This window comes from Laccaria bicolor, genomic scaffold (genome assembly GCF_000143565.1).
Source record: "Laccaria bicolor S238N-H82 LACBIscaffold_3 genomic scaffold, whole genome shotgun sequence".
Classification (NCBI taxonomy): Eukaryota; Fungi; Basidiomycota; class Agaricomycetes; order Agaricales; family Hydnangiaceae; genus Laccaria; species Laccaria bicolor.
In genome coordinates this window covers 1,522,045-1,541,131 of record NW_001889874.1, presented here as the reverse complement: position 1 = coordinate 1,541,131, position 19,087 = coordinate 1,522,045, and the positions used below count along the sequence as shown (strand labels likewise).

At 46.5% G+C, this 19,087-nt stretch overlaps 6 protein-coding genes across 6 annotated transcripts; 5 read left to right on the top strand and 1 right to left on the bottom strand.

Moving 5' to 3' along the window:
- Nucleotides 1–600: 600 nt before the first annotated feature.
- Nucleotides 601–5,818, top strand: LACBIDRAFT_308803 (uncharacterized protein; the record flags this gene model as incomplete). The annotated part of the gene is made up of 19 exons (XM_001876095.1): nt 601–1,430; nt 1,480–1,627; nt 1,677–1,890; nt 1,942–2,267; nt 2,329–2,436; nt 2,546–2,906; nt 2,959–3,166; nt 3,230–3,385; nt 3,437–3,619; nt 3,673–3,749; nt 3,807–4,032; nt 4,089–4,213; nt 4,263–4,385; nt 4,439–4,537; nt 4,591–4,696; nt 4,755–5,097; nt 5,156–5,289; nt 5,342–5,655; nt 5,712–5,818. The coding sequence occupies 19 exons, from the start codon at nt 601–603 to the stop codon at nt 5,816–5,818; spliced, it is 4,188 nt and encodes a 1,395-aa protein (XP_001876130.1).
- Nucleotides 5,819–9,300: 3,482 nt separating this feature from the next.
- Nucleotides 9,301–9,762, top strand: LACBIDRAFT_322704 (uncharacterized protein; the record flags this gene model as incomplete). The annotated part of the gene is made up of 2 exons (XM_001876094.1): nt 9,301–9,369; nt 9,424–9,762. 2 exons carry the CDS (start codon nt 9,301–9,303, stop codon nt 9,760–9,762), a joined length of 408 nt encoding a protein of 135 aa, XP_001876129.1.
- A 3,442-nt stretch (nt 9,763–13,204) lies between these two features.
- On the top strand, nt 13,205–13,872 carry LACBIDRAFT_308802 (uncharacterized protein). Its single transcript, XM_001876093.1, has 2 exons — nt 13,205–13,397; nt 13,519–13,872. The coding sequence occupies exons 1-2, from the start codon at nt 13,352–13,354 to the stop codon at nt 13,743–13,745; spliced, it is 273 nt and encodes a 90-aa protein (XP_001876128.1). The 5' UTR covers nt 13,205–13,351; the 3' UTR covers nt 13,746–13,872.
- Nucleotides 13,873–14,568: 696 nt separating this feature from the next.
- LACBIDRAFT_153696 (mitochondrial 54S ribosomal protein YmL7/YmL5) lies at nt 14,569–15,297 on the bottom strand (the record flags this gene model as incomplete). Its single annotated transcript, XM_001875673.1, has 3 exons — nt 14,569–14,755; nt 14,777–14,951; nt 14,976–15,297. Coding segments are annotated over 3 exons (684 nt in total), but the record flags the coding sequence as incomplete, so codon positions are not given.
- Nucleotides 15,298–16,029: 732 nt separating this feature from the next.
- Nucleotides 16,030–18,377, top strand: LACBIDRAFT_292445 (uncharacterized protein; the record flags this gene model as incomplete). The annotated part of the gene is made up of 3 exons (XM_001876092.1): nt 16,030–16,102; nt 16,159–17,720; nt 17,786–18,377. 3 exons carry the CDS (start codon nt 16,030–16,032, stop codon nt 18,278–18,280), a joined length of 2,130 nt encoding a protein of 709 aa, XP_001876127.1. The 3' UTR covers nt 18,281–18,377.
- Nucleotides 18,378–18,628: 251 nt separating this feature from the next.
- LACBIDRAFT_308799 (uncharacterized protein) lies at nt 18,629–19,002 on the top strand (the record flags this gene model as incomplete). The annotated part of the gene is made up of 1 exon (XM_001876091.1): nt 18,629–19,002. One exon carries the CDS (start codon nt 18,629–18,631, stop codon nt 18,953–18,955), a length of 327 nt encoding a protein of 108 aa, XP_001876126.1. The 3' UTR covers nt 18,956–19,002.
- Nucleotides 19,003–19,087: the final 85 nt, after the last annotated feature.

Here is a 19,087-nt window from a genome sequence, read left to right as displayed (position 1 = left end):
CTACCGTTCAACAGCTTTTACTGTGCAAGAGATTCTGCGACTTTTGACTCAACAAAGACGCCCAAAGCTTCTACTCGCTCAGGTGGCATCCACCATCATAAACGCGGCCTTCAGCATCTGGGGGGAGACGAAAAGAAGCTTGCAGCTCGGGAAAGTGGGAAAGATTCATTGCGGCGTGACCGTGACACGACGATGTCACTCTACGACTTGAAGTGACTGTCGCGCAAAGCGTCAAGTTCAGCTGGCGCTTGGAGGCAGTGATACCAGGTGATACCTGGTTTGCAGCTGTACTTGAACGAACGTCCTACTGGTTCAAAATCGCAATGAATCGTACCTTAAAACGGGTGCGTCGCGTCTTCAAGCTTCAAGCGTCATAGCTCATGAGAAGTTCTCAAAGACCATTGAAATCAAGGCACATCTTGCAGGGTACACTTGACTGCTTCGTAAGTGCCAGAGATAAACAATGTAATATGTTGGAAAAGACAAAGTGGTCGCTGCGAGGTTGCGCCAAGGTTGCTGGTGAATGGAAAATTGTGACATGTGACTTGTTGCACGAGTCACACGTCGCGCGTTCAAATTCCGCTCATTGGATGCTCGCAGATGAATGAGAGAGTGAAGCAAACCTTCGCAGTTCCGCTTGCATTCCCAAATATTTCAAGCCTTCGGGGCGTTGAATCAGACCCATCAGATTACAGGAATATCGTCGAAACCAGTCTTCTTGATGCGCGACCGACGGTGCTGCAATGTTGGTCTCATTCGCCGAATGATGGAGATGACGAAGGCGGCGGAGTAATAGTTGGATGCGATGATGGAACGCTGTATGTCTTTCATCAAACGTGTCAGCCGATCAATGCTCTTGAGTCTGTTGAGACCATTCAGCCTTCTCAGCAACCAAAGCCATCACGTCGGCCTCGTCGCATTTCACGATCGGGAACTCCCCCTACTCCGGCGTTTCCTCTCTCTCCAACATTCAACGTCTCTGCTCGTTCACGCGTCGTCTCTGGTGTTACCACGGACCCAGTCGAAGCACCAAAGAATTATGTTGATTTCGATGATGAGCCCGACAAGCTCAAGGACATCCTCAAAGGCAGAACTCCCAAGGAGAAACAGGGAGTTTCGGACTCAATTGCAGAAAAGAACGGACGACTGGTGAAGTCTCCGGCTGCCTCCATCACGGAACCTGCGTCTTCTTCAAAACATCGGAAACCAAGGTCTCTACTGTCAGCCACAAATTCCCCCGCGCATACACCCTACTCTTTCTCGGTTCCTGCATCTCCTAAGGGACAAGAATCATTCACAATCACAGATCCTCCTCATGAAATGTCTCTGCGATACCATATCATCCCATCGAAATCCGGCTCGGGGCGGGCTGTGAGATCTGTCCGGATGTTACAGGACAACAGATTCATCGCCGTTCTTCACGAGACTGGGTAGGTTCAACAATCACTTGTTGGATTTATTGTTCTAAAGACATCCCAGTGACCTTTATGTGTTTTCTTCGGAAGACGGAATTTGTGTCGCCTGCGTTCATGCCGGGGGCGTTGGTTCCCCAATGGGAGTGAAGGATAGAGACGTTCCTGATGACATTTGGGAGTGGTGTTCGCTGAGTGTGGCATATGTTGAACAGGTATTGCTCACGATGCTCCTGCGAGAACTATAGTTAATATCCTTTGAAGTCGACGATTCTTCTTGCAACCGCTGCAACCGATGCCAACACTTCTGCCCCTACCCCAGATATGGACGAAAGTTCAACAGAAAAGTCACAAGGTATCATGCTCGAATTTTCTGCTGGCGATGAGGTTGGTTCGGCGGAAATAAAGCTTTCAATACTTGGCCAATGGGAGTTCGATGGGCCAGCCAAGGGGCTCGGTATTCACATCGAATCTGATAGTCGGTCACCATCATATCTTATATTCATCTCATTTATCTCGCCATGAGCAGAAACATCAACATTGTACTCCATAAATTCACAAGGTTGCCTTCACGTCCGCCAACTCTGCCTCCGACCTCCGCCGCCAAGTCCACCTATTCCAGCTAATGCTGAACCTGAACATCACCTTCCTATCCCAAACCCCTTCAAGGGGATGATGTCGCGTTCAACAGAACACCTCTCTCACGAAAAGCATTTGAAAGACGCACCAAAGGTGACGTTGGACGAGGTTCATAACGTGGGGCGTCTTCTGTCGGATTCCACACTGTCAGGCCTATGTACGAGGGATGTTGAAGGGAGACTGTACGGTATTGCATGGGCCCATAGGGAGATGACGGTCAGTTACTAAACAAAACCAAATCGGCAGAAACTCCACTGACTTGGGAATGGCACGACAGGTCTTTGTGTACGAAGCCAGGTCATTAAAAGTTCTCTACCAGACGTTCATTAGCTCTGTGGGGAATGTAGAGTGGTTAGATGAATCGACTTATGCTCTTACATACGATGTGGGTTTGGTCGTTCGTTTCGAGCATGACTTGACGATTATGTTTGGTTCTTAGGATCGGGTGGAGGTATACCAGCTCAAACATGTCGCAACTGAGACTGAAACTGCAGACTCAAATACTGTCAAAAACTGGTCAGGGTGTTTCCAGTAAGATTTCGGATGATACAACCTTGAACCGCACTCACGTCTTGTTGCTCTCTCAAAGTCCAGACCTACTCCGGACCTTGCCTATAGGGCCGCACAATGCAATTACGCTAGCGTCTCCTCCAAACTTGATTGTAATCAAAGTCGTGGATGGCCAATGGCAGCTGGTCTCATTCAATGCAGTCCCAAAACCAGGTGCAGAAACCCCCGAGGGTGAATGTTCGCGGACATTATGGCACTCAAATCCGGCTCCTTTGAATGGGGAACCTAAGATCACGCTGACTTCAATGTTTCCGCTTGATTTGGATCGTATTGTCCAAGGTTACTGTTCGTATACTCCAACGGTTCTTCCATGTGACTTTGCTAAGTTTGGTTTCAGCTGATGGGCGCCTACGCCAATACTCTATACCTCAAATGTCGAGGAAGGGTGAGAACCCAACCACACTAACATCTTCGTCGACGAAAATTTCAGAACCGGCCTTGAACGGCTACATCTCGGCTCTACATCTGGTTCAAAACCAACGGACAAAAGAAAAGTATATTTTGGGAGGCGCGGATGATGGCTCCATCGCGTTTTGGTCAAGCAGGTTTGCCCATTTTGCGTAGAGAGAAAGAGAGGGATAGGACTAACAACGGATCAAACTTCTTAGTACCTTTGAGCTGTGCGCGAGGTGGATCACATTCACCACGCCGTTGGTGAAAGTCCTCACTTTTGAAGGCGAGACTGTGGGTCCACTGCGCGGATGTGTATTGTGCATCGCAAGAGATGGGACTATTGCGGTCATCGCCGTTGATGGGTTTCAATTGTGAGAGTTTCCGACCTTAGTGTTCGTCTTGTTACTCAGGTTAATGAACAGTCTGTACCTCGTCCCCGGGGCTGCGGCACCGCTTCAAAGAGTCTGTGTAGGGGGTAATAGCTTGTTGCTCATCTATTCGGACCGGAGGGCAAGATTATGGGATGCACAAACAAAGGAGTTTTGGCGATCCATGGGACTTCAAAAGGCACAGGAAATGCTGGCGCAGGGAGAGTGGATCTGTCTGTAAGTGGTTATGGGAGATCTCATGGCTTCATCGTTTCTTATGTGGGCATCAGGACCATGGAACAAGACACGTGTATTCCAAGCTTAGCGTGGGCGAGCATTGCACCTTCTTTTGAGGGTAGGGATGCTGGTAGGTGTCCTGTCTCTTGAAAGCAAGCTATAGCTCATATCAAATGTTTCAACATAGTTTCGACCCTTTCTCTTGACTTGGAGAGACTGGTCGTCGATTCCGTTGCCTTAACGAAAACAATTAGCACTAGCCGGGACGAGATACGCAATATATTGCTGACACTGGATAGGCTGCGTCTTATCTTATCGATTCTTCTGACTCCTGGACTCAGCGACGACGTCGATTCAATATGTGATGGTAAACTGAAAGTCATGCCGTCCTCTGCTACAGTCGGACTCTCCAGGTGCGTTTGTTTCGAGTGTGATATGTGTCTGCCTCACTCAAGAAGTGACGTTGTAGTGATGGTGCAACTGTGCTATACCCAGTCACCCGTCCCGGCGATGTTTGGTGCATTTCGGGGAACGTATCTGCTGCGCGTGCTTTGAGCATCATCCTAGTTTTGAGAGCGATGAGTCTTTTCGAAGGTAGATACTACAGTTACGATATCTCCTTTACTAATTTTGAGTGAAATAGAACTTTCGGAAGCCACGAATACGGTCATATCATTCTACGCTACCTCTATCGGGACATGCGTTGGCGAACGGTATCAACCTCCAAGCTTAGAGTATCTGGCAAGAAGATGGTTCGCTGCCTCAAGTCTGGCTTTGTTTCTTGGGCCCCTTACTATTGAGCCTGACCTGGAAATGTAGATGAGCTCCGCCAAGCGATAAGGTTGATCTTTGACGCGACACTTGCACGATTGTCAGACGAGGAAGCTATTGCCGTTGCGGAGAAGTGGCAACATCATGGTACGCTCTTTCTTCTCTACTATCTGCTCTCCATCGAATTGTTTGCGTTCCAGTACCTACTCTACAACCTGATGCTGAGCGGGAAACCATAAACGCTGCTTTAGCTCTATTCATTTGTGGATGCGTCGCTTCCGAGAAGTATACCTTACTTTCGACGAAGTGGGTTCTCTCGCAGATTTACCCTGCTTCATGTTACGCTAACGATCATCTCCATCAGCTCCTTGACTGACATATCTAAGTCGATCACATTGTACCTCCACGATGAGTCCTCCGTTTACCGAGTTCTCGCTATCGACTTGTGTTCGCGTGGATTTCACGTCTGGCAACATTACGTCGATACAATGGAAATCCTTAGGTCGCTTTTCATGCTTTCCACTAATGTTCGAAAGGATTCTATCTCCATTCAGAATGTGAACAGCCAGGCCAGATTGGCTATTCTCTCAATTGCTTCAAACAACATTCAGCTTTTCATATCAACATTGTGTTTGGATATCCTCACACCGCCGACTTTAGAGAACCGGAGGTCTGTCATGCAAATTGTGGCATTCTTGATCCGAAAGGTATGGCTGATCTTCACGTTTGCCCTTCGTCTCTTTTATAATGACTCCTGGCTTTCAGCGGCCTCACATCCTCCAACCTACCCTCCCAAGACTCTTGGAAGCTGTCATCAAATCCTTGGATCCGAATTCAACAACAAACCGCGATGCAGTATTAGATACCGCGACTGAGATCATCGGTTATGTTGTCAAGACGTGAGCCAACCCTTTGATCTATGCAGCCTTTTATCGACCATATCTTCCCCAGGTTCCCAACGGTCGACTTTCATATGGCAACTCAACGTCTTGCCGTTGGTTCGAACGAGGGAGCAGTGGTGATGTATGATCTGAAGACGGCAATTCGTCTATACGTCCTCGAAGGGCATACGAAGCAGATCTCGGGCTGTAGCTTCTCTCCCGATGGCAGGAGGCTAGTAACCCTTTCTCTTAGTGAAAGTCTGCTCTTGGTTTGGAAGGTAGGGTCGAGCTTTGCAAGCTTCTTCAATCCGGGAGCTCCCCCACGTCAGGGCCATGGTGGATCCCAGCCCTTCAAAACTTTGAATTTCAACATTGGGAGTGAATGTAAGTTTTTTCATGCTCTGTTCAACCTGGTTGGCTAAAGCATATTATGTCTATAGCAGATATGTCGCTTATAGAAACACTGGAGTTGGTCAACTTTGAGTGGGTCGCTGACCGTACGGTCAGGGTTAGAATACGTGAAAGTATCTTGACCTTTAGCACATAGAGCCTAGATCTAGCTAGTTTGTGGCCTGTGCTTTTAGTTGTATACTATCAGTGACCAGGAGTTTGATATGCTTCAGGAGTTTGAAATCCCCGATTTCCTCTCTTAATTTTGACACAGGCTTTCTGGTATTTTTTTCTGGACTAATCATGACTCTTACAAATATGAATATCAACCTTTTTTGTGCAACAACCGAGTCTGACGAGCTCAGGATTTTAAAAGGTGGTTTTCGGCGCATCAAAACCGTGATGTATGCAAATGATTTTCAAGATCTAATCCGATCCTTTGCATTAGGGTATCTAAAAATTTACAAGCATGTACTAGTAAACGATGCGACTTCAAATACAAAAAATCGAGCAGAAAGGTGAAGAACTATGCTTATAATCCAATGAATTTCGATTCTTTGTCTGCTGAGCGTGACAGACGTGATTTTGGGCTGCGTGGTTTTGAACCCTGACAGTCGCATCACCTATCAGGCTCCAAAATGCAGCCGCTCGTCTCGCTCGATGAGCCTCTAAATACTATTAGCGTATGACAAATGTGATCATTGATGGGAAAGAACAAATAAACAAAGGTAAGGGCTCGAGCTCGCGAGAGAGCGGCTGCCGGAAAAGTCAGTCGGGAAACTCCGAGACCATTGATTAACCCTAACGTTGGGTCTCAAATCTGTAAGGACCCAGCGCGTCACATTTTGGTCACGATATGCTCGAGTGGAGCGCACACTGGCGCACAGTGTCGAGAATAGTGTCCAGGTCCTCGATAATCGACGAGTGTGAATGGATGGCCTTCAAAAATGTTTTTCAATAGAATTTCGTAAAGAAATTGGTGGGCTGTGATCTCTGAATCCTCAAAGGCCTTCACTCAAAGGCCTTCATAGATCTTACTTCATTGAGGTATTGTAGATTTGCCATTGGGTAGTTGGCAAACTGGAATCCCGGGCCCTTATGTAGAATACAATACTGCTTTGAACCTTATGCAGGTCTTGTGTATAGACTTGTACATATAAAGTTTTGGACTGACATGACATTGGTGAAATGTCCACATTGGAGACTGGGCATGATGAGTATATTATTGTGGTTCTGCTGCAGCACAGTTCTGGACCTTTCATCGTAGGGTACTCCATACCCATTCACTGTTGGGTTCGAGCCCCAAGTCCAAACAAAGATCTGTCACGCAGGTCCAGAAAGGCCTTGGAGTTGGGACCCAACGTTAGGGTTAATCAATGATCTCCGAGCTCCCCGACTGACTTTTCCGGCAGCCGCTCTCTCGCTTACCTTTATTTGTTTGTTCACTCCCATCAATGATCACATCATAAGATTAGTCATACGGCTCATAGTATTAGAGGCTCATCGAGCGAGACGAGTGGCTGCTTTTAGGAGCCTGATCACCTATCAAAATTCTGACAGTTGGATGTGACTTGGACGTGACAGCCATTTCAATCTCCCGAAACAATCGACTTCGACGACCGGTAAGCCTCCGTCAGCTTCCACCACTGTTCAATAAAAAAACTAAAAATATATTCATGTTCATGAGATACACATTCACCACCACACAAAATTTGGAGGCCCGGAGTGTAGCGGTTGTGGCATAATTCAGCCAAAGGTCAAATCGTTTCAAACTCCTGGTCACTGATAGTATAGCAGCAATAGTGGCTGTCTTTTATTCAAGCCTTTGGCATTGCTGACTGTCCCACTATATAGCAAAAAAAAATCCTGTGCACAGGGTTGTTTTATTTGGTTTTGCATTCAATGTACTGGGTGCCAGAAGAAAGCAAAACAAAGAAATGAAATAAAATGAAAAGCATCTGCTCAGATATTTCTAACACCGCATTGTGCCAAGATTATTTTTTATAAAGATGGCTTGGGTGCTTCTAGAGATAAAGCAGCTTGGATTTGGCCAAATTTTTCTTTGTGTGCTTTTGGTGTGCTTTGCACGCAGATCAACAAGAAAACTAATATAATGAATTCTGCTAATGATTCCCCCTAGAACCTTTCTATCTGAGCCCAAGGTGCCTCCTCTCTGAGTTCCAACATTTTTTTTAAAGTCAAAAATTGTCTGTGTATTGTCAATGTCAATGATGGTTTTTGGGGTTTCATGTGCACATGACTAAGTAGTGTTTGCAGGTCCGGTTTTTTGCTCCCAAAACAGGCAACTGCAGACCACAATCAGTCTAAAACCAACCCAGATATTGAGGGAACCAAACCAGACCACCTAGGACAGGTCTTTTGTGGTCCATGGAACTGGTTTAGACCAATCCAGACTGTTTTTTTGCATAACATTCATCATACCAATGTAAACCATTTGTATCTCAACTATCACTTGAGACAGGGTCTAATGTTTGATCTAGGCAAAGGTACCTCCATAATTGTCAACACATGTAGAATAATACATCCCAAAAACATTGAATAATAAATTTTCAAACTGATGAACAATAAGAACATTAGCCATATTGACTTGCCAAATCCATTATTTTATTCTTCAACATATTCTTCAGCTGAGTGGTGTTGCCATGACTACCAAGACTATTTCTCAAAGAAATTCTTTGAATATGCAAATTATTGCCATTTGCAGTGAAGTTGGTGGTCATGTGAAATCCCATCAAAACATGCAAATATGATCATCAAAGTTCCAGTCAAAATTTCTCCACAACAGCTGGGCTGTTTGCTATGGTCTTTGGTGCATTGTAATCACATTGATGAGGAGATGTGCGCCCCACCAAAATCCGAGTGATTTGGTGGAGTATTCATGTAGTTACAAAAAGTAGCCTATTAGCACTGATAACGCGAACTTTTGGAAGAACAGTGGCATCTACAGACAATGTAAGTATATAGGATTGTAAATACAACTGTACAAGGGTGTGCCCCAGCAAAAAATTGACTGAATTTGGCTGTGTTTTGCCAAAACAAAGCCATCTTCTTCTCTCAATGTCACACATCCTTGATCAAGCTCTTTATCTCCATTGTACCTACCAATACCCATCCTTCCCTTTGAATCTGACATGGCACATCAAGGCAAACCGCTGTCTAGTGTTGTGCAAGGGTTCATAAACCCGCACGGGTTCACGGGTAAGGGTTTGTGGGGTAAGGGTAGAGGTCAAGGTTTCGGAACCCTCAACGCAGGTGGGGGGTTACCCATGGCTTTTTGGAAGGGTCAGGGTAGGAGACAGTGGTAACTTTTCTCAGCCCAGCATGATGTATAGGCAACTGTAATTTAGAAAAAAAGATGGAGGTGGAGTGCCTGCAGAGCTACTAAAGGAGACTAAACCACTGAATACACCGTGTAACATTCTTTCCTGTCCCAGTTTTCTTCACACTCTACTAGTTATGCAGGTATTTCAACAATTTCTTGACCCAAAATTCTACCGCCAGAGCCCCATGTGTGCACCCCCTTCAACTCTCCTCTTTGAGATAGTCGGTGACCAAAAGAGAGATGCCAAAGATAAGTACTATAAGTACAGCCCAACATTAGAAAGTTATATCTAACAAATGGCACCCACTCACAGTAAACCCATTCCTGAACCAAGACCTCCTGGTGCTCATAAATGTGTCCTTGCTGTGAGTCTCGCTTCTACTGATAATATCAATGTTGCTGCTTTGAAATGGCGTAAGCTCGAGGCCATGGCTGCGGAACACCAACAACGCCAACCTTCCATTCAGGATGCCGATGCCGACGACGACAACCAAGATAACGACCACACTGTGAATACTAGTCTTCAACCACAAAATGCATCCTGTATTCTTGAGGCGGCGGATGGAAGTGATGATGTTGAGGCTGATGTTGCGATGGGTGGGTGGGGTGGTAGCTCTGATGACGAAGAGATGCCTGGTTTGGAAGACATTGACACCAGTGACGAGGAAGATGAAGACGATGCGGAAGACGAAGACGATGAGGAAGGGGAGGTTGAAGAGACTGACCATCATCCTGATGTCCTGTTGAATGAACCCTGACAAGCAGAATCATCATTATGTTGATTTTCTTTACTTTTCTAAAATTTCCTTTTTTGGATATGTACCCTGAACCCAACAACAGCTATTTTTTTCCTGATTTTATTGGTATTTTTCATCTGAAAATGTAAAACTTGCCATATTTGGGAATTTTTAGTATTCATTCCAGTCACTTCATTCCAGTGCCATTCCATTCCTGTGCATTCCAGGGACTGTTCCAGTGTAAATACCAGAATAACAAGGTTCTGAAAATTTGGCTGGTAAATTCCACTGGAATGGCACTGGAATCCACAGGAATGACCAGACTCCAGCAGGAATCAGTGGGGCATGACTAAGACCTCAATTGATTAATTGAAATCCATATGGTTATGGGATTGGTGATGCTGCATGTTGACAATGAAGGAATACAAAGTGGGAGCCATTGAGTACGAAGCACATGGAAGAGACTTGCACATAAACTTTAAAAAAACTAACAAGTGCCAAGAGTTGCAAAAAGAACAAGAAAAATAGAATAAAATAAACAAAACATTACCAAATGATGAGTGTATCATAAAGATAGACAGGTCCTTTGAAAGAGTGCAAGTCTGTTTTGTAATTACCACTCTACAGAAGAGGTCATGTCACATGTGCAGAATCAGTCACATGGTTTCGCAACAACATCATGTGAATATGAAGCTATTCAGGACCATAGCATGCTACCAAAAGAATCTCATTTTGAATACTTGCTGAATGATACTTTGCCAAATACTCACAATTATACATAGGTGGGAAGATAAGTTGAGAGGTACTTATTGATCTATCTCATGAGTTTGCTGCTCTAGCTGCCTCCTTCACTTGACTATGACAAGATTGTGTAAAAAGCCTTTAGAGTTGCACAAGGGTGCCAAAGGGACAAGGTCATAATGGAAGGCAATTGTTCTAGGAAAGTGCCTGCACAGCCAGTCAATCATTGGAGAAGAACCTGTTGGGGTCATCTGTTTTCAAAGCTTGGCAATAATGGGTCTGCGGCAGCACAATTCTGGCCTGCAATAATGATTACCAGGGACTCCTCCATAGCTTGGCCAACCCACATGTATTGATGCAGGAGTTCTCCAGCAGTTGTGCAAGGATTGTGTGAGCTTGGAGGTCTGTGCAGCAAACGTGCCCAAAATTAAGTTCTGAATAGCTCTCAGTAGAATTCTGTCACTAATGTTTCCACCCTGATGCTCTTAACTCTTCAACACTTCAGATTACAGCCAATTTCACATCTATGCAGAATTACAAAAAAAAAAATTGGGCCCAAGGACCCCAGAATCAAATGACATAATATTTTCACATGTGCAATTTCTAATACACATCACTTTCATTTAGCCCAGAATCCAGGATGCCTCCTAGAACAGCTGTCGCCCCTCCATCCCTACCTTGGTTCGCACTCTACAAAGGCTCGATTTCTCTCAAAAATGTGTCTCAATTTGTGCCCTCGAGAGACATGACATCGAGTGTGCCGCATTCATGAATACCATTGCCGAAGAAGTTCCACGATGGCATGACCTGATATGCTCATGTTTGTAAGGCTGCACGAAATTGAAAGACATCGGGAAGAACACGAGGTTGGGCTTTAGTTGGAAGGAGATGTGTGCAGAGAAGGTTCTTTGTTCAAGGACAGCGGTACATAGATGCTGTACATGTTCTGTTCTCACCACTTGTTTAGCTGACTTCTCAATGTGCGGCATTTCAACAAATATAATGACTGGTTTCCCCCCAGGTGCAAAAAGTATTGTATTCTTGACTAGGTCTTTGTATTCTTCATAGTTAACAACATCAGGGGCATCACCTTGCCTAGATATCATATCATACAATACATTAGGGATAGGAATTGGAGGCCTTGACGTCCTTCATTTCAAGTTTCTTGCCTTTGCCAGTGGTTCCAGCTTTGTAGAACATGAGTCAAGCGACAACGGAAAGATTGATTTCATTAGGTTCACTACTGCTAGCAGGAGTGTCTAGATCTACCATAATGAGGAACTTGGCAGACGTGACTGAGTGCACACTGTGCAAACACAATTGTGCATTCGGGGTCCCAGCCTTCAGCTAAAGCTAATAGGTACAAACAGCCAATTTTTTTTGGGGGGATTCCACATAGATTTGAAATCGGCTGTAATGTGTCCTCATGGTTCCTCATGTCTTCTTACTCATTGTACAAGTAGAATGATAAGCCAAATCAAAAACAGCTGAGGAGAACAAACTTGTTGAGGTAATGATGAAGGCAGTTCTCTGCAACTTCATAGTGTTGCGAAATATTAATGAAAGCCCGAACATGAAAGTGACTCATCTCAGAGGAAGAGGAAAGAGAAAGAGAACACTGCAACACATTGTTATTACTCTTTGCAATGAATGTCATGACATATTTTACCATGCTAGTTTCCTACCCAAGATCCCAAGTCCAATCAACCTCCGGCAGTGTGGGGAGAATTGTCACAGTAGCACAGGTTTTTGGACACAAAAGAAAAAGGCAGTGCCACTCAGAAACTGGAGCGATGCAAGATATCTCCCAAATCAGAGATTTGAAAGGACTGCAAAGGTGTGGTCAGCTCAGTAAAGTTGCAAGGCTGTCCAGGAGTGTCATTGTATGGAATTGGAGAAGGAAATTCATTTGTTCTTGAGGTGCTTTTAGTGTAACAAGAAAGGACAGCATAAGCAAGTGAAATTACAACCAGAAAAATCTCAAATACTCATTGTCATAGCTATTTCTACAATCTCCCAAATCCAATCTGTGCCTTCCTCTGTTTGCCCCAAACACAGTTTCGATGCTGCTTCTATGTCCCATCATGTTCAAATGTTGCTGGCTTGAAGGAGAAACATGGAAAGATGTGGGATCTGTTTGCTGAAACTGTGAGGCTCCATGGTGGTTCCACAGTATGCTGGAGGCATGCTGATGTTGGTGTTGTGGCTCAGGAAGTGTAGTGCCATCTGCTGTAAAAGCAGCAAAAAAGGGTAGAAGATTGGTAGAATCTGGTGCATCGGGTACAGCCTGAGGACCGATGGAAAATGCAAGATTGCCATAGGAAGGTGCAGGCATGGTGACCAGGAGGAGGAAGAAACAAAGCAATGTGATGCAGGACGAAGAGAAAAAGTTGACAGGGTCTATTTTTAAATATACAAATTTGGTACAGATCTGTGTTTGCCTTCCTTACAGGGCAGTCACTCAAAATGGATATTCTTTTGAACACACTCATCATCAAGACATGTCAAAACTCAATCATCATCGTTTTTATGCTAATTCAAACTCAGCTGTACCAGTCGTCATATCAAGTGGGGCTCATGTGCAGTGTCTGGAGGTGGCTTATGTCCATATATAGGACATAACTATGTACAAATGCAGATGTACCCTTTAAGGCAAATGTCACATGTAACGTCACATTGAGTGTTGAAGAGCTCTTCAACACACTCTCAAAACACAGGCAGTATCTGGATACTGCCCATGTTTTGCCTGCTTTTTATGCTCCTTACACATACCTAGCTCGACTTCCCACTTGCCAGGCCACAAGACGACCGCCGCCAAGATCTCTTCACATCAAGATTCAAGACTGTCCAAATTTCAACCCATCAACACATGAGAAGGACAAGTCATAGACATTGGTTGAGTGGACACGAGCAGAGTCAGTCACACATTGATAAAACAGCTTTTTTGGGTCATTCAGATGCATAACCTACCTGAGGAAAGGAGGAAAGCCTTTCCTCATGTCCATTGTCTTCTAATATCTGTTTTTATTTCTGCAGGACTTACTGATGGCACTCTGACCCATTTCATGCACCAACCACCACTCTATACCTATCACCATCAGCTAATGCACTGCTCGACATGTGCCTGTCACTTGGCATGTGTGTGTCATCTGACATGCTCATGCCAATCACTCAGACCATTCGGCTCCATCCCCATCACAAATGGTGCAGGTACTACTGTCACTCTTGCCCCCTCGATCGCATTTTCATCGCCAACAACATAGCCGCCCATCAAACCGCGTGTGCATGCATAATTGATGCACAGGTGCATCCCACAGTGTGAAAAATACAACATTCCCCTCACCAATATTGTAGCTGCCCATCACACCTTTTGTACATGCATGTGTATTATACAGCATACTGTACAGAAATATATCAGGATTTACATGAATTACATAATTTGGATGTAGATACTACTTGTAAAATGTCATTTGATATTGTCTAGATGTCACTTGATGACAAGCTACATATATTGGGAATAATGTTCTAACTTTTAAGTGGGCTTGTGGTGAAGGGGTTATGTTGTAGTATAACCTTGACTGATTGCCCGAGGTCATGGGTTTGAACACCCAACTTGAAAAAAGTTTTTTTTTCAAGATCACCTCCAGGCATAAGACATGAGCCTCAAGGTTTCTCTACTTGTCTCGTCAACCTCATACAAGGATCGGTCACCGGTCTACCCTTTTACCATCTTCGGCAATTCTCACGACCACCCAGGTAGGGTGGATTTCTCAGATTTCTCCGACGGTACCAGTGACCCCTTGAACTGCCTCTAGCATGGTACCTGGTCAATAGCAAAGGACTTTATGTTAGTGAAATAGCTGTTACTGGGATATGATATATGTCTTTTGTTCCTGTCAGCCTTGAGGCGAAGAATTTCAGTTAGGCCAGAATGGTTGCGTAAGAGCGGTTTCTGTGTCTGTCCTTAGATCAAGTGATAGTTGCGTGGATATTAGATTCTAGAGTGAGCACATATATCTACTATGGGGGTGAGGAGCTGATCAAGGACGGAGAATATGCACTCACAACTAAATACTACCGCCTAATGAAGGGTATTTGGAACCCTGAGACCAGAGCTCTCGCCTTGTCCTGAGCGCCCTGCCCTATCGCATTTGTCACAAAGTGAATATGCATACCGGCCAACTTCGGATAGGCATCCACGTTGACCTCAATCTGGGGAAAGAAGACCATCGCGTTGGCGGGAAGACCAAAGGACACTACACCAGAAACCGCACTGGGTGTATTGACGGAAGACGACTGAGGTGGCAGGACAATCCCGTTAAAGTCGCGCAGTCGCGGGAGCACAAACTCGACGAGCGTCCCGAGGAAATCGTACATAGCCTGCCCCCTCAAATCGACCTTTACGCCGAGAGGCACGCCAGGTCGTAGCCAGCCGCCCACCGACTTCTTTCCCCGAACGATTTGGACGCCTTCCACCGCATGGTGCCCACCACCTTGAAAGGTTTCGCCAGTCAACGCGCGCATCATCATTATGGCACCCAACAAATTCCCCTTGTTCGCCACAGCCTCCTTCACCATGGTGTGTATCTGAATCTTCTCTAACCTTACGACGTTCTCCGGCGTGCACGGTGGAGCTGGTTTCTTACCCAGCTGCGATCCGCCGACTGGGGGGTTGTAACGGTGTTTAGTGTATGGGTCGTTTGGATCGAAGGTGAGCCTGATTTGACGTGGAGGTGGGCGTACACCGGCTTCATGTTTGTAGGTCATGTACATGAGGTTGTCGCAGAGGGTGTTGTGATAGTGGTCCTCGAGTCTGCACGGCGCGAACTCTCGGGTGACGAAGTTGACATGGGGTTGAGGGAGGCCTGTACGTCGGCTTTTACGCAGGTGTTTAACAACTCTCGGTGCGCGCCCAAAACGCACGAGAGAGCGCGTCGTCGACGCTGCTGCCGTACTCATTTTGAACGAGGTTTTCGTTGGCGGTGACCAAGAGGAAAAGTTTTGGGTGTTATTTGGTTACGGCCCGCGTACCTAACAGCTTCAGCCAATCACTGGAGAGCTTCTTGACCACCTCAATCAACTCGAGGAAAAAGCTCTTTTTTTTCTCTTTTCCACTCGTGAAATGTTATAGCTCTTTCAAGGAATTTTTATTTTGCGATAAGGAAATTGTGCCCAATCTTTGGACTTGTCGGCTTCCATGGGTATCTGTTATTGATCAGTTAACGTTTTTGGCACTGACTGGTGACCTCCTATACGGTTTGAGGGATCTCTCGTCTCTGCTTCTCCTTTCTTCGCCCTCGTAGATTAAGGCCTTCCCATTCCCCAGCGTTCTCTTGCTGCTCTTCTTCATATTGCCTTCATTATCCAAAGAGCCTAACCGGAATAGAAGCACTTGTTCACACGCTCCTAAATATTTGCGTTCTGATTTGAAGCCCTGAACAGACACTTCTCGTCCTTCCCCCGCTCCCTCCCTGGCCCTCCACGGCGTCAGGACAAGGGAAGCCTTCGCTGGCTGCAGGCCCCTGACCTTTGGTCTTTTTTCGTATTATGGCACTGACACAGGCGGCCATACTCCCAGGACCCTCTTGGGACGAAGAGGTCGTACCAGCTCTGCGCAAACGTAAGTTCCAATCAGCGTGCCTCGCTAGTCCTTACATGTCCATATGTCTGCTGCAGGTCTGCAAAGCGAAAGCCGGACATTGTCCAAGCGCATGTCCGCTATTTCTTTATCAGAAGCCGACGAATCACCCTATCCCAACTACGACGATTTTACCGTACGACAAAAGTCCTCTGTCAGCCCTGGTTCCCAATCTAGCAGTAGACGTGGTGGCACTCGTCTGCAGCTTGCTTATCAGCAGCCGGATCGTATGTCATCCACAGCCACTCCCCGTGTCAATGGCAGTAGCGCGGATTCATCATCGTCAGCAAAGAACCAGAAGCCTTCTTCCTCAGAGTTCCAGCGTTCAAGGACTTACTCACAGCCTTTCACCACCGACCTACCCAACGGCAACGCTCGGCCAAAGCCTACCACTGCGAAATCATACGATGCGACGCGAGCGCTGTCACCACGACCTGCCGACCTCAAACCTACACGAATACCCGTGGCGTCCCGTGTGAGCTTGTCGAGCAATGGACATTCTCCTCCCCCACTGCCATCTAACGGCTACAGTCCCTACTCGCCAACGCAGCAATTTTATCCTGAATCAACAAGAATTTTGCCAACTACCGTTCGTCTCATGAACGAGTCCCCACCCTTCTCATCCACCTCTTCGATTAACTATTCACAGAATGGACATGAAGAGTATGAAAACGCTCCCCCGCGACATTCAAACGACTCGGAGGAACGCCCTTTCGAACACTGGTATCGGGGAGAGGTATCGAGGAACGGCGGTGTAGGTGAGCTGAGAGTGGGTCGGAGGCAGGAGATGCTAGAGATCGCAAACTACGGACACACCCTTGCCAAGAAGAAGAAGCTGGCTTCAAAGGCGGTCAACCACGCAGAAGACTACCGTCGTCACCGTAAACGTGCGGACAGCATTGCTGGAATCACTATCAAGGAGCGAGAACAGGAAAGCCTGTATCTTGATGACGAGCACGTCAACGAAGACGAAGTCGGTCAGGTGCTAGATGAAAGTCCTCTGACTGACTTGGATGGAGAAATGTCGGATCTGGCATCAAATACTTCCTCTCACCGACGGAGTGGGTACGATCACATTCCCGGGGTGGGGGATATATCAACGACCGTTTCGGACCGCAGTGTTACTACCAAAATACCTCCATTACCTGCACTACAACAGCGGCCGCAGCAAAATGGTCACTATCCCCATCCCACGCGGATTCCTGGCCCCTCCTCACGACGCTCATCAGAATCCCGAGTGTCAACGCCAACACTTAATACTTCCCGAGGGACGAATAACTCTGCCGGGTCTCCGTCCCCACCGCCCCAAGCGCCGGCGCAGCAGACTCCGCCAACGAAGCAAGCTGGTGCACAACCACAGATGTCCGTAAATAAGCGAGGCGTGTCGCCAGCCTCGGCGTCTGCATCCAAGAAGTCGCGGACAGCTGCGTCAAAAGCGACTAGGGCCAAGACCACGGCAGCGAGGAAGGAGCAGGAGGATTTGGCGAATAGGAAGAGTGTGGCTTATTATCCTAGTCCGGGAAGTGAGGGAGATGATGATATGGCGGATGCTATTCCTTCGTGGACGCAGCCGAAACTCAAAGAAGGGAATTGGGATGAGGTGTGTTTCTGCTTCCGTTTTGCTTGTGTTTGGATTTTGAAAAGGATATAACCGATGGATTATAGGTTGTATTGCCTGTTGTTGCGCGTAAGAAAGGATTAGACGACCAATACGAGAAGGCGGATGGAGGTCCACAACTAAAGAAGGCTGATAACACAATTGCACCTGTACTTGCCCTCGCTTTCTTCAATCGCCAATTCACTGACACATTCGTTCCACAGGCTCCAGGTACATTTGGGTACGACCACTCCAAATACCGTCCACCACGTGACGGTGAATCCATACCCATGGATGAATTTGGGCGACAGGAAGATCCAGTTGACGAATACGAGCAGACGGGCGACAAGTTTGAAGAACAGACGTTGCCGGACGAATCGCGCTTGCCCAAATGGCGTGCATCTCCGCCCTCACCAGCGCCTTTCTCCCAATACGCACCTCCAAGAGACAAGAAGACCACGATCTTGCCTGCTAACCCTGTCAATTCAGAAGTGGACAGGATACCACAGCATATGGAGGAAGAGAAGGGCGCGGGGTGCTGTGCTGGTTGTGTGGTTATGTGATTCATTTTGGATGGACAATCTATCGGTTTCATTCGACCTTTGTCTTTTCTGAGGGCATTCGTACATTGGAAATTCCGGCGCCGTAATTACGGCGATCGTTTACGGCGGCAGTTTCCGCCGTCATCACGTGATTACTTTAGCGCTTAGTTCACGAGTTCATCAGGCGGGTATATGGATATTGCAGCTACATTTTATAAGAAAAGTGATTCCATTTACAAATGAATGTATCTACTCAACTAAATCCACACGGCCATCCAAATTGTTTGAACAAATGAAAGTCCCTTGATGTAAGCGGCAATACCAGGTATCTCCCACACATAATCTTGCAATAGATCCCAACAATCATCAATGTCATCGGTAGACATTCCAAGAGAAGCTCCAAGAAAATTCGTGATGGGCGGAGGCAAGGCGGAGGGCAGAATTGATGAGTTATTTCGAGGGATCGGTTGTGGTTGGAGGATGTCGCGTTTGAGGTGGCTGGCAACTTGGCATGTGAATATCTCAACACCATCTACGGTAAGGTTTCAAAATACAGGGTGCACCTTGAGCTTCTCGAGGGCGTTGGAGGCGGGTAGCATTGGCGGTAATGTGATGCGGATGAGCGCGCACGATACAGGCGTTTCAACGCGTTGTGTGGCGGGTCACGTTTTTTTGTCACGGAAAGTGCCGCCGTAAGCGATCGCCGTTATGCACGCCGTAACTTCCAATTCCCAAACTTACTGTCTTTTCTTCATTTCCCTCACTCTCTCGGATTTCGCTTTTTGGATCACGAAACGCATGCTCCTTATAACACTCACACTCTCCCTG

Excerpts from the sequence above, each read along its gene's own strand:
- LACBIDRAFT_308802 (XM_001876093.1), top strand. The coding sequence starts at position 13,352 with ATGAGAAGGACAAGTCATAGACATTGGTTGAGTGGACACGAGCAGA. Across the intron at positions 13,398-13,518 it reads GTTGAGTGGACACGAGCAGA|GACTTACTGATGGCACTCTG; the intron begins GTCAGTCACACA and ends TTATTTCTGCAG.